Raw genomic sequence first — 12,758 nt, 5'->3', positions numbered from 1 at the left:
GTATAGCATGTTCAGGGACAGACAGAAAGCAAACAGTGGATGATCTTTGGACTCTGGTGGGCTGGAAGAGGGAAGCTGGTAAAACAGTCGGATGAGGGTATGACGTGGGCTGGAAACTGGCTGAAATTTAGTATAATGTAAAATCCTTCCAATCTAAACCTTATTTGCATTTAAACTCTTAAAAATAAAGGTTCTGAAAGGGACTTAGATTTAAAACGATGCCATATAAGAACCATTTTGGGTTCTCCAAATAATCTTTTAGTGAACGTTTTTCCCTTAGTGTGAAGAACGTTTTAAAAATCTAAAGAACCTTTTTTTTTTTACTATAGAAAATGGAAAAGTTCCCTAGATGTTAAAGGTTACAGACCTACTTTTTACGAGGGTAGCTCAAATCTGGACAGATATGAATAGTTTTATTTCTCAAGCGGTTTGCTCATTCATAGCGTAGTAGAAAGTTCTTCTATGAACCCTAATTGCTATGTAGGATAAACAACTGAGATATTGGTTCAAGCTTGCGTTTACGGCATACTATGTCACACGTCAGCTGCAGGAAAGGGCTGTTTTATTATCTCTTTTGTTGATACAGACAACAAACAGAGGGTAGAGAATAGGGAAATGTTGCATGCCAGATTAAAACTCAAATTTCCCACATGAGAACCATAGCTCAGTGTGTCGAAACTGCACAAACCACAATGTTAACCTGTGTAGTGTGACACCGAAATAAAAAATGATGTCATTTGACCATTTTAACCTTTATGGTCTGTGAATGACAAAAGAAGATAGTTAAGCAGAATGTTCATGCTGTGCTTTTCCATATAATGCAGGTAACCGGGGACAGATGCTAAAATAAGGACAACAAGCACTATAAAAGCTCATAAGAGTAGTTCATATTGGTCGTGCGCTATATGTTAAGTCTTCTCAAGTCATGCAGTAGGTCTGTTTCGTTAATTTTGCTGTAGTTCTAATTGTGCTCCCAGATACTGAAATCAAATTTGAGAGCGAAAGTTTGACAAATGTTTCAGTGAAATAATTCTCATACAAATAGGTTTTTTTTCACAAAATAACATCAAACCAGCTTAAAACATTAGTTTAAGAGACTTTATGTATAAATTCATTTGTTGGAGTGTGCACACATACATTTTAATAACACATTTTTCCTTGTCAGTGACTGTGTACAATACCAATATAACTTCAGAAATGTGAGTAAACTCAGTAAAACTGAGTAAAGTCCCATGCATGCCAGTATTAATTGTCAGTATTGTTTCAAGAGTTTAAAAATAAAGTGAGAACTTCCACAAGTTGGCACGAGGAATGTGTGTATATTACAAAGAGTGACAGTTCCCTCCTAAAATACAGTCCAAACACTGCTGGCCTAAACAACGGTAACCGTATATAAAGTGACACAGAGTTAGAAGTGAGAAATGTACAGAAATAAATAACAGATTCAACAGTCACAATAATGATTGGCAATATCAACATACATTTACATATTGGCAGTGTTTCGTGAAAAATACAGTATTTATACATTGAAATTTGGATTTACAAGGTGAGACTTTTTGCACAGGCAACAAATGAGGGGACAAGTCTAGTGTTACTGTCTTTTTCCTCTGTTTTTGCAGTTGTTTCTGGAAAAACAAAGCACAACAGTATAAAATTCCTCAAAATTAACAACTAAAGAAAATAAATCAGTCATTCAAAATGAAGAAACGGAGTAACAACAAGACTTCACAGAAAAAAATGACTAATTTTTACATAAAAAGAAAAAAAAAAAACAAGTTAAAAATAATTTAAATAGAAAATATCAGAACAAATAAGGCCGCTTTGAAAAAAAAAAACACCTACTCATTATCTTTAATTGATCAGTGATCACATTTGAGCTTGATCTGATATTTGTTTACGTTCGTATTTTCTCTCCCCAGCAGACGATTCTTTTTCAGCGCTTTCTTTTCTTTATATAAAGTATTGAAAAATATTACACGACACCCCATTAAAGCATTCACACATTTTTAGCTTCAGTACTGTCTGATGATGCTGCATTGTCTTTTGTTGTGGGTGATGAAGCAGGTGTAAATGTGAACTGGAGATTATTGCTGCCACCTACTGGTCATAGAGGATGGCTGAAGTACCGCTCGCTTTTTAAATGAATGGTGACCGTAAGAGTGGGCTGAGGTGCAAACTGGTCATCCATCATCTGAGCGGTCACAAAGCCTGTAAGAAAGGCACACTTTCGGCTGAGGGATGCGTCACGTTGTGAGCTAACTCGGAAATGGACTGAAATGTATTTGATATCTCTCTACAAACTCCCCACCACACCCCAAGTTGTGTGTTCAGATTACTTATTCTGGTTCATTCATGCAACGAATCACTCCACAACACTAAGTGAATGAGATCTGGCCCCTAGGACACAAACACTGTCTCTGGAGCCACAACATTCATAACAATCATAATCATTACATTTCAACTTGACACATTCAAAGCATCAACAAAATAAGGCAATAAACACATGGCAAAAGGGGTGTTTACAGAGGAAAAAGTGCACGAATGGATGTGGAATCTCTATTCTACTACAGACGCTACCAAAATAATGACCCAGTACACTCACAGCGCCATCTACTGGTTGGATGTCAAAGGACCTCAAGTCAGGGATTGACACCATTTTTTTCTTGCAAACATATTTGCGAGGGATAGACATGTCTGTTTTTATTTTTTGCAATGATTATTAAATTTATTAAAATCTACAAAATATGCAATGGACAAAAAAAAAAAAAACTAAATTAGACTAAATTTTGGCACAAAATAACCCAGTACTGTATGTCTATCCCTCACTACGGGTATCTGGTATCTACCCTAACTAGTCCTGTGCTAGTTTGTTAGTGGCTGGATGTGTGAGTGTGTTTTTTTATATCAATATTTTGAAAAAAATACTGTGTTCAGTTTTTTCTTCTGGATGACTCCCCCCTCATCCACTGCTCTTTATAAATCATGTCACATGGCCTCTCTCGTGCCGCTGAAAGCCCTTCTCTGTAGGTGTCAGTGGGCAGCAAAAACATTGGTGTGGACACAAAAAGGTGACAGTTTTGATGTACGTTCAACACGAGTCTGAGATCTTCTGCTGTAGGAATGTCCTCACCTCCCCTCCTCGGCTGAGCGTGTCTCAGACTTGAGTTTGACAAATTCTTTGGCCACCTCGTCACCCGAGCGCTGGGAGAGGATGCGCATGACGGTGAGGCCCGTGTCATCGATGTGTATTCGTGGGCCCAGTGGACACCAGCAGGCGCAGCTGGCCCTCGGCGCGACATCACGCAACTGTATGACGGCGATACCGACCACACGGTCCGCACGGCCGAAGCAGTAGTCCTTCACACACACCTGCAGCTCATAACACTCCGGCCCATCCTCGTTCCCAAGAATACTGCACAGAGAGAGAGAGAAGGTACGAGTATGATTCACTAGCAGTCACTCTCCCTTTGCTCTTTAAAATCTTATTGAATGCAGAGATGCAGTAATGAATGCGTATTTAAATTCTTGCTCATACACATAATAATTGAAAAACAATCTACATTAAAATATATAGAATTTTGTCTGAGAAAAATAAATCACTAAAAACTAAAATGAACAATTAAATGTCCAATATTGGCAAATAAATATTTAATAATTCAATATTTATAATTCAAGTGTTTAACGGTTTTCTTTTTAAAATCATCCATTCACTCATCTGTCTGTTTATCCATCCACCCATCCATCTGTCTGTTTATCCATCCACCCATCCATCTGTCTGTTTATCCATCCACCCATCCATCTGTCTGTTTATCCATCCACCCATCCATCTGTCTGTTTATCCATCCACCCATCCATCTGTCTGTTTATCCATCCACCCATCCATCCATCCATCCATCCACCCATCTGTCTATCTATCTGTTCATCCATCCATGATCTATCCACCCATCTATCTGTTCATCCATCCATCCACAAATCTCTGTCTGTCCATCCATTCATCCATCCATCCACCTATCTTCCCCTGTTCATCCATCCATCTGTTAATCCATCCATCCATCCATCCATCCATCCATCCACTTGTCTATCTGTTCATCCATCCATCCACAAATCTCTGTCTGTCCATCCATTCATCCATCCATCCACCTATCTTCCCCTGTTCATCCATCCATCTGTTAATCCATCCATCCATCCATCCATCCATCCATCCATCCATCCACTTGTCTATCTGTTCATCCATCCATCCACAAATCTCTGTCTGTCCATCCATTCATCCATCCATCCACCTATCTTCCCCTGTTCATCCATCCATCTGTTAATCCATCCATCCATCCATCCATCCATCCATCCATCCATCCATCCACTTGTCTATCTGTTCATCCATTCATCCACCTATCTGCCTCTGTTCATCCATCCATCCATCTATCTGTTCATCCATCCATCCACCCGTCTATCTGTCCATCCATCTATCCACCCATCTGTCTATCTGTTTAACCATCCATCCATCTCTGTTTATCCATCCATGTTATCTGTAACGCCTTTTTAGCCTTCAAATGTTTTATTTGTTTTGGTGTTCAGGCAATATTATTTGTACAATGATCATGTTTTCTTTTTCAAAAATTGTGAAAGAGAGAGAAGCATCCATTTTGTGGTCTCAATTAATTTCCTCGCACATCATTGTTTAATGTACTGTTATTCATTAATCTCATTAGTTGTGAACGGCTAGATTTTGCACTCACAAATGGTAGGTCTCATTGAATTTGGGTGCCCAGCTGTTGTTCTTTGATTTGGTGGTGAACTTGCGCTTCTTGTCGCTGAGATGAGGGCCGATCATGGTGGCCTCCACAAACGGCCGGAACATCCCAGACGTCTGCCACTTCAGATCATTAGCAGCCACAACTAGAAACAAAGACATGTAATTCAGCCATCAGAAAATACACCTGTGGACAGATGAAGCTCGCTTAATCATGGTAAAAATGCAATCAGAGTTACCTTTAACTGTAACTTTATGCTCTCCTGTGCCCGGGTGAGTGAAGAGGTCGATCTGTATGGATACTTCCCCTACTGGTTTATCAACTCCTGAGCCTACACACACACACACACACACACACACACACACACACACACATTACTCAGTTATCAAAATGGTGACATTCCATAGACTACTGCTGTTTTTATACTGAGCTAGTTATAATAATTACTACAACCTAACCCTAACAGAAAATGTCCTGCATTTTAGCAATAATAATATTTTTGGTTTTATTTTTATCTTGTTGTTACAAACAAGAACATCCTTAAATGTCCCCTCAAGGAGGACAGTTTTAGCTCACTTTTTCCCCAAAATATGGTACACAAATGTACATGTGGTACACAAACACAGTGTAAATCACAGGCCTCACATGCATGATGGAGCTTTTAAGACAAACGTAAGGAAAGATGTACCAGCTGGGCCTGTGTCCGAATTTACAGAAAAAGGAAGTGATGACAATGACGATGGGATCACAGAGCCTAAACTAGTTCTAGAATGAAAATACCACTAATACAACCTGCCTTACAACACCAAGTAGCAAATCAGGTTTCACAGCCATAATCAGACTACTGACTATTAAAAATACTAATACATCGGGTAAAAAATTAATTGCGCAATTTCATGGGGTCTTTAATGATCCAAAAATAGGCTTGATTTTCTTAATGTAAAATAACATTTCTTTATTTTAAGTTTGGAATTAAATATGACATGGTGATTGTGAGATTCACCACATCAGAGGACAAAAAAACAAAACACATCTAGGAATAGATGTGGAGAGGGGGCTGTGATTTATTCGTGAGAGTACTTGGGTCTCAGGGAGTCTGTGGTGACCTACCCCTAGACGGCTGTATTTTCTCACTAGGTGTTATCCTCATACCCTTCCCATTATGCACTTGAGACAGAGACAGAAGCAGAAAAGCATTGGAAGAGAAAGTTCAAAAGCAAAGCGTTAAAAACCAGACAAAGAACCGTAACAACAGCAGAGAAACATGGACAGTAGACACAAGGAGTAAGAGACGGATAAAGCTTGAAGAAGAGAAAGTTTCAGTACAAAAAGTACACAAATAAATCCACAGCTCAATAATGCCACCTAGTGTATTTTACAAACGTATCTCCAGGAAATCAAACAATAAGAATTAAAGAAATTTGAATAGGAAATAAAAAATATATAAGGGGGGGTCTTTTTATGTTCAACAAAAGAAAGCAAGTCATACAGGTTCAGAACAACATAAGGAGTAAATGACTAAATTGTCATACTATTTCCTAATATTGATGTTATGAAGTCTGTCATGTGTATCAAACTGCGTGGATGTGTCACCTTGAGCATGCTGAGTAGTGACAAACGTCTTGATAAGCGTGTCTGTGGTCTGGGTATAGAGGGACAGCGCATGTCTCAGCGAGGACAGTTCAGGACTCTTCTCCAGGAAGGCCTTCTTCAGACCGTTTCCTCCAGCGTGGAAGTATTGCTGCAGTAGATAGCAAATAATCAAATATTAGATGTGTACACACCACTGCTTTGAAACAACATGGAAATTTATTACTGCTTTTAAAGAAAATGTAATTTATACCTTTATGGTATCGAGGGCCACATCCATGACCGCACACTGCTTGGGCGTCAAGCTTTTAGCTTCACCAGACATGTGATCCTACAGAGCCAAGTATTGATTTGTAAATATAAGCAGTGATGTGCTAAAATATTTGTATTTCCGAAACCAGAAACCCATGGAAACTTTTTTCCAATTTAGAGTAAAAAACTACGGAGCTCTGAACATGTCATGCAGGGAAAAAAAATAAAAATGTACACACGATTTACTTATTCCGAACTTATTCCCTAATTTTAAGTAAATCATGCACAGAAAATAATTTGTGCCCTTGTTTTAAGTAAATCCTGTGCACAAAATAATTTATTGTACTTCCTGTCATGCACACGATTTACTTGAAACGAGGGCATGAATCATAATTTAGTGCGCGCAATTTACTTAAAATCAGGGAACAAATTATTATATTGCACGTACAATTCACTTAAAACGAGGGAACTAATTATTATATTGAGCATACAATTTACTTAAAATGAGGGAACAAATTATTATATTAAGTGCAAAATTAACTTAAAATGAGGGCACTAATTATTATATCGATCATACAATTTACTTAAAACGAGGGAACAAATTATTTCGAGCACACAATTGACTTAAAATGAGGGAACAAATTATACTGAACGTACAATTTACTTAAATGAGGGAACAAATTATTATGTCGAGTGCACAATTTACTTAAAACAAGGAAGGAAATTAATTATTATATTGAGTGCACAATTTACTTAAGACGAGGGAACTAATTATATTGAGCATACAATTTACTTAAAGGGATCATCGGATGCCCATTTTCTACAAGTTGATATGATTCTTTAGGGTCTTAATGAAAAGTCTATTCCATTGAGAAATTTTAACCAAAGTATGTTAGTGTAAAAAACACCTTTTTTATCCCATCTCAAAATCAGCTCTGTTTTTAGTAAGCCATTCTAGTCCGTGTTGTTTTAAATGCTAATGAGCTCTGCTGACCCTGTCCCTATCTTCCGTGGGGTGACAAGCAGACTGTAAGCTTCAGCTGCGAAACTGGCTAACTAGCATGTTATTAGGAAAGGCGATTTGCAAAGATTCATAAAATTGGAGGGGGAAATGCAATCTCTGATCGCATGCAGGTGCTGCACACTCGCAAAAGCGTGCAATGGCTTTCCTATGCGCGCTATTTGTTCCAATTTTACTTTCACTTTCGAACACGTTCAACAAAGAGGGGAGAGGATGGGGGGGGGGGGGGGGGGCATGGCCCACAAACCCGCATCTGCTTGCAAATCGCTCTTGCGGTAGCCTACTTTGATAGGCTAGCTACTGCTTCAAGTCAGAAGCTGATTGATCTGCTCAAAACGAACACACTCTGCAGATGGTGCGGCCATGCTCCTCCAATTAATTATCCATTAACGGTTTAAATAAATACGTTTGCTAAGAAAACTGAGGGGCCCTTTTGCCCCGCCCTAGCGCCAGTGATGACAGCTCTCTCAGGGCGGGTCTAAGGTAAGACGGCTTGTCAATCAACTATCGTGGAAGCGGTCTGTACAGAACTACGTCATTCTGACAGGAACCTCAGAACAGCCTGATTTGAGAAAGGAGATTTTAAAATAAGGATTTTAAAAAAAAAACACTGGGTGGATTTTTATCATTATAGGATGGATGTGTACACACTTTCAACACACATTTTTGTAAATATTTTATTATATCTTTTCATGTGACAACACTGAAGAAATTACACTTTGCTACAATGTAAAGTAGTGAGTGTACAGCTTGTATAACAGTGTAAATTTGCTGTCCCCTCAAGTGAAAATGTCCAAATTGGGCCCAAAGTGTCAATATTTTGTGTTGCCACCATTATTTTCCAGCACTGCCTTAATCCTCTTGGGCATGAAGTTCACCAGAGCTTCACAGGTTGCCACTGGAGTCCTCTTCCGCTCCTCCATGATGACATCACGGAGCTGGTGGATTTTAGAGACCTTGCGCTCCTCCACCTTCCGTTTGAGGATGCCCCACAGATGCTCAATAGGGTTTAGGTCTGGAGACATGCTTGGCCAGTCCATCACCTTTACCCTCAGCTTCTTTAGCAAGGCAGTGGTCGTCTTGGAGGTGTGTTTGGGGTCGTTATCATGTTGGAATACAGCCTTGCAGCCCAGTCTCTGCTTCAGTACATGTTGGCATTCATGGTTCCCTCAATGAACTGTAGCTCCCCAGTGCTGGCAGCACTCATGCAGCCCCAGATCTTGACACTCCCACCACCATGCTTGACTGTAGGCAAGACACGCTTGTCTTTGTACTCCTCACCTGGTTGCCGCCACACACGCTTGACACCATCTGAACCAAATAAGTTTATCGTGGTCTCATCGGACCACAGGACATGGTTCCAGTAATCCATGTCCTTAGTCTGCTTGTCTTCAGCAAACTGTTTGCGGGCTTTCTTGTGCATCATCTTTAGAAGAGGCTTCCTTTGGGGACGACAGCCATGCAGACCAATTTGATGCAGTGTGCGGCGTATGGTCTGAGCACTGCCAGGCTGACCCCCCACCCCTTCAACCTCTGCAGCACTGCTGGCAGCACTCATATGTCTATTTCCCAAACACAACCTGAGCTGAGTACGTGCACTCCACTTCTTTGGTCGACCATGGCGAGGCCTGTTCTGAGTGGAACCTGTCCTGTTAAACCGCTGTATGGTCTTGGCCATCGTGCTGCAGCTCAGTTTCAGGGTCTTGGCAATCTTCTTATAGCCTACGCCATCTTTATGTAGAGCAACAATTCTTTTTTTCAGATCCTCAGAGAGTTCTTTGCCGTGAGGTGCCATGTTGAACATCCAGTGACCAGTATGAGAGAGTGAAAGCGATAACACCAAATTTAACACACCTGCTCCCCATTCACACCTGAGACCTTGTAACACTGACGAGTCACATGACACCGGGGAGAGAAAATGGTTAATTGGGCCCAATTTTGATATTTTCATTTAAGGGTGTACTAACTTTTGTGGCCAGCGGTTTAGACATTAATGGCTGTGTGTTGAGTTATTTTGAGGGGACAGCAAATTTACACTGTTATACAAGCTGTACACTCATTACTTTACATTGTAGCAAAGTGTCACTTCTTCAGTGTTGTCACATGAAAAGATATAATAAAATATTTACAAAAATGTGAGGGGTGCACTCACTTCTGTGAGATACTGTATGTTCAAAAACTTGGAAAGTGAATTTTGCATCAGATGACCCCTTTAAAACGAGGGAACAAATTATTATATTGAGCGTGCAATTTACTGTTTTTTCCTGCATGTCACGTGCCAGTCTACGTAAAAAAAAAAAAAGACGAAAGAAAAAAACGTTATTTAAAGATATAATAAAAAATAAATAAAAAAAAAGAACAAAAAAGTTATGAAGTGAACAAAATTTGCAATTATGAGATGTAAAGTCACATGTTGTATATAAAAATCACAATAACAAGAAAAGTCATGGTGTCAGAAATACAGAAAAATTCTGGCCAAAGGTTTGATGGGATATTCTGTTTACAAGCACACAGTTTTAAGCATGTGATGGTACATAAACATGTAGATCGCATTTAAACCGAGGCTCTTCATCTGTATACTCTTGCTGAGCTCTGAGCTGGTTTAAAGAGATCATAGTCTGGATTAAACAAGCCTGGAGCGATACCTTGAGTTTGGAGAGCTGACCCAATTCTTTAGCCGCTGAAAAGATCATTCCCTGCCAGGAAGAGATAAAGGTGTTACAGCGTTGGAGTGGGCAAAGAAATCTTTACATGTAAAACATGGATTTTACATGTTAACATATAAACATAAGGAGATCATTAATTTAAAAAAACATTCAAGACTTGATGTAGTTCTTACAGGAAACACAAAAATAAATAAATTACCAATGAGCCACTGGCTCTTAAAATGAAGTGTTTAGGGGTCAAATAACATTGTTAGGGACTAAATAATAAAACGTAAAAGCATTTTAAGCAGCTTTGTCTGTAAAAAAAACTACAATGTATTTAGGATCAATTTAGCCATATAGGTCTTACAAAGGTGTCATTGCCCTGAGGAAGGATGATGGTCTTCTCAAGACTGTTCATCACAATTCTCCACAGCTCCTTCAGCACTCGCTTCAGCACGGTTTTCTCACACACAGAGGCAAACAGCATCAGACTGCTCACAAACACACACACAGATCAGGACAGGCTTCAGGTACAGTAATAATAGTTTCTGTGCAGGTGAGGAGAGTTTTGCTAACTTTGCATCCAGGAAGTCCATCAGTGGCCGCAGCATGTTATCGGAGTCGGCCTCCACCTGGTTACGGGTGTTGGCGTTCACGGGACCCTTGATCTGGTAGAGCAGACTGGCCATCTGACGCATGCAGTCATCAATGCGGCTCTGGAACCTACAGAGGAAGATCAGAGTTCGGCGATGAGAAGAAACATGCTAGACTGAAGTAAGAGGGGTTGGGCAAAAGTGTCAAATGAATGTAGATTAATTTAGGAGATTTTAATCTTTACTCAAAACAGAGATCTTGAGATATGACTAGAAGACTAGAACCTAAATTCATTTCAAGAGCACCAAAGCTACAGTATAGAATGATGACCTACATATGTTTAACTTAATTGCAGAAGTGGATGAGTGTAATGAAACCTGTCAAGAAATTTGTATGACGAAAATAAAGCCTGTTCGTCTAACTGAGATTTCTTAATTGTGTTTGTTTTTATGTTACGTTTAGGTCAATTAAGCATCCTCTCTGATTCTCTTAATTATAATAAAAAATAATAATAGTTATAATAATTAATGTATTTATATTTATTATGCTTAGTCATTTCTTTAGTATTTATATCAGTATGTTTCGACACAATAAAAATACTTTGTTACAGTAATGAGAATCACCACTGGGAATAACAAAAATAGCATTGCAAATGCAAATAATATTTTCATTAAGCTGACATTCCTCCCAATTATCATGAATCTAACCCAAAATAAATAAATAAATAAATAGTGAAGTATTTACTGTAAAAGTTGCAAATCCTGAAATTGTGTAAACTTAATATTGTCAGTATTTTTGTGCTGCCTTGTGCCTAATTATTCTGAATATATTAAGTTATATATATTGATATATTATATATTTCGTGTAAATTTAAGACAGCACAAGAAATATTGACAATTACACACCAATTTTTTTACTGTATTTTTAAAGAATAAATTCAGAAATAAATAATTATATTGAACTTACGCTTTAAAAATGCAGTAAAAAATATTGTGCTACAAAAATTAAAAGAGAATTATTTAAACAAAAAATGTTGAAGAAATGGGGGAAATGTGCTTAATTCTCTTGAAAGAAATGTCAGAAAAGAATGTGAAAATACAAATGTTCCTGGCTTATTTTCCTTTGTGCAAAATATAATTTCTTAATGTTTTGTTTTGGGTTTTATAATCTGTACATTATTATGTGATTAACCCATATGTATATGATCTATAAACACTTACGTGTTTCCAAAGGTGCTGCTCAGCTCGTCCAAGACGTTGTTCAGCTTGACCTGGAGATCGTTCAGGATGTCACTGGCCTCCGTGTCCAACTGCAGAATGAGAAACACACACAAACAGCTCCGATTAGTTCTGAGGCTCTCCACCATCACATTATTTCAAAAAACATCACTTCACCCAATGCAAAACACCATCGTCATAACACTGATGTGATGATTTAACAGTTCAGAGGGGATGAAAATACAACAGTTTACGGTGATTGGGCAAAACAGCCTGTAGAATTCACACAGTCCCAGTGAGAGAAGGAGGGGAGGAAATAAAGAAAGACCGAACTGGAGTCCTCTACTGTACATGTGCTCTGTTTATGAGCTCTCAAACACACATGCACAGTATAACTGCACAGGCTGCGTAACCCACCTGTTTACTGCTGACCGCCACCTTCAGAAAGAGCAAAGGGATGTTTCACTTTTAGTCATTTCAACAATCATGTCATAACCCAGTAAAATAACAAGACTAATGAGCAGGATTGAGGGAAGGAGAAGCTATGGGTTTATTTATTCTGGTATACTACAGAATACTAGTAGTATATAGTGTGTACTGCAGATACAATACCGCTGCCCTCATGTTCGCCCAATCATAAGCAATAAAAGTCAGGGTCATTTGAATTTGACCATCCTATTGGCCCAAA

General features: G+C 38.8%; 1 protein-coding gene across 1 annotated transcript in view; it reads right to left on the bottom strand.

The window, feature by feature from the left end:
- Nucleotides 1-1,091: 1,091 nt before the first annotated feature.
- The window catches only part of LOC306864417 (protein unc-13 homolog B-like), a gene marked incomplete at its 5' end in the record, with an annotated part of 36,838 nt that continues 25,171 nt past the window's right edge, over nucleotides 1,092-12,758 (bottom strand). The window contains 10 exons of the mRNA XM_079408426.1: nucleotides 1,092-3,412; nucleotides 4,734-4,893; nucleotides 4,987-5,079; nucleotides 5,859-5,915; nucleotides 6,342-6,489; nucleotides 6,592-6,669; nucleotides 10,257-10,307; nucleotides 10,627-10,750; nucleotides 10,836-10,982; nucleotides 12,074-12,162. Coding sequence (XP_079264552.1) covers nucleotides 3,127-3,412; nucleotides 4,734-4,893; nucleotides 4,987-5,079; nucleotides 5,859-5,915; nucleotides 6,342-6,489; nucleotides 6,592-6,669; nucleotides 10,257-10,307; nucleotides 10,627-10,750; nucleotides 10,836-10,982; nucleotides 12,074-12,162 — 1,233 coding nt within the window. The 3' untranslated portion in view covers nucleotides 1,092-3,126. The remainder of the gene's footprint in view (nucleotides 3,413-4,733; nucleotides 4,894-4,986; nucleotides 5,080-5,858; nucleotides 5,916-6,341; nucleotides 6,490-6,591; nucleotides 6,670-10,256; nucleotides 10,308-10,626; nucleotides 10,751-10,835; nucleotides 10,983-12,073; nucleotides 12,163-12,758) is intronic.

This window comes from Barbus barbus (genome assembly GCF_936440315.1).
Source record: "Barbus barbus genome assembly, chromosome: 45".
Classification (NCBI taxonomy): Eukaryota; Metazoa; Chordata; class Actinopteri; order Cypriniformes; family Cyprinidae; genus Barbus; species Barbus barbus.
This window is presented reverse-complemented; position numbering and strand designations above follow the sequence as displayed.